Here is a 1,346-nt window from a genome sequence, read left to right as displayed (position 1 = left end):
CTGGATATGAGTATGAACTTTATGGTGTTTGATTCTCATCACATACACTCATGCCTATGTGTCTTCTGCCACTACCATTCCATTACAGGCTTGGGGTGCCATTCAGAAAAAAAAATCTCTTCTTTTAGATAGAAATTGATACCTTTATTTATTGAAATACCATTAAATTATTTTAAGAATAATGCATTACTAACATTAGCTAAGGTATTACTAGTGTTGCTAATGGTTGTTACTGCTTAAAATGACATGATTTTTAATCTATTATTCTTAAACAATTCAAATCAGTTTGTTTACTTGGGCTTGCTGGGTACTGTCATTCAAAATTGTTCAGTTTTTTTTGGTTGTTTTTGCAGAATGCATGTTATTCCATAAGACAGATTGCCACGAAACTGAACATTTCATAGAAAGGTGTCTATCGCTGTCTTGAGACACAAGGTCAAACTGGATTGACCCAATGCAGAAAAGGAAACAAATGTCTTACACATCCTCAGTTGGCTTCAAATACAAGCCAAATACCAGCATTATCTATAAGAGTGAAGAGACGACTTCTGGAGAAAGGAAAATTTCAAGCCAATATCTCTCACCATTCTGTATTTAGAATATAATTAAGTAGAGACTGGAAGACTGCAAGTTTTGAGGTGAGGTCTGAAGATTGTCAAAAATGCTCATTTTTGAGTCAATTCAAGCAAAGGATTTCCTCTCCCTGAACACCTGCATGTTGACATTTATTTTGAGCAGGTTTTTGTACGACTGTGTATCACTGCGTGAAAGGAGAGCTATAGTCCTGCTGACAGTAATAATGTCCTGCATCTTCAGGCTGGAAGGAACTGATTGTTAGGGTGAAGCTGGTCCCAGAGTACTGGCCACTGAACCTTTCAGGAATCCCAGACTGCCGGTTAGTACCCTCCCATATTAGGAGCTGTGGAGTCTGGCCAGGTTTCTGAAGGTACCAGTTCACTTCATAGCTAACGTGGCTAGCCGCATTACAGTTGATGGATACTCTTTGTCCTAAACTCACAGACTGGGCTGATGGAGACTGAGTCAGAAAAATCTGACAGCTTGAGTCTGTGGACCAAAAACAGAGAAAGTTTCTGATAAAAAAACATTTCTGAATTAAGGTTTATTTTTACTGAAAATGGTACAATTAAAACTTTCTGTGCAATCTTTAAAATTCCTGTGATTTTCTTAATGATAATTTATTTTTTAAACTGGGTTAAATTTCCTCCTTTAATCAAGCATTATATTTAAGTTCTACAGCGCACTTCTTAGTATCCATATGTTTTCTTAGCAAACTCACCTTGTAAAAGGAGCAGTGCCATCCATATAAACAGAGCCAAGGAAACCAT

General features: G+C 37.0%; 1 gene segment (V, D, J or C); it reads right to left on the bottom strand.

The window, feature by feature from the left end:
* Positions 1-622: 622 nt before the first annotated feature.
* LOC120527981 lies at positions 623-1,346 on the bottom strand. The segment is given in 2 exon segments: positions 623-1,065; positions 1,298-1,346. Coding segments are annotated over 2 exon segments (357 nt in total).

The sequence above is a fragment of the Polypterus senegalus genome, chromosome 4, assembly GCF_016835505.1.
Source record: "Polypterus senegalus isolate Bchr_013 chromosome 4, ASM1683550v1, whole genome shotgun sequence".
NCBI classification, from domain to species: Eukaryota; Metazoa; Chordata; class Cladistia; order Polypteriformes; family Polypteridae; genus Polypterus; species Polypterus senegalus.
Note: the sequence above shows the minus strand (reverse complement) of the source record. Positions and strands in the feature narration are given on the sequence as shown.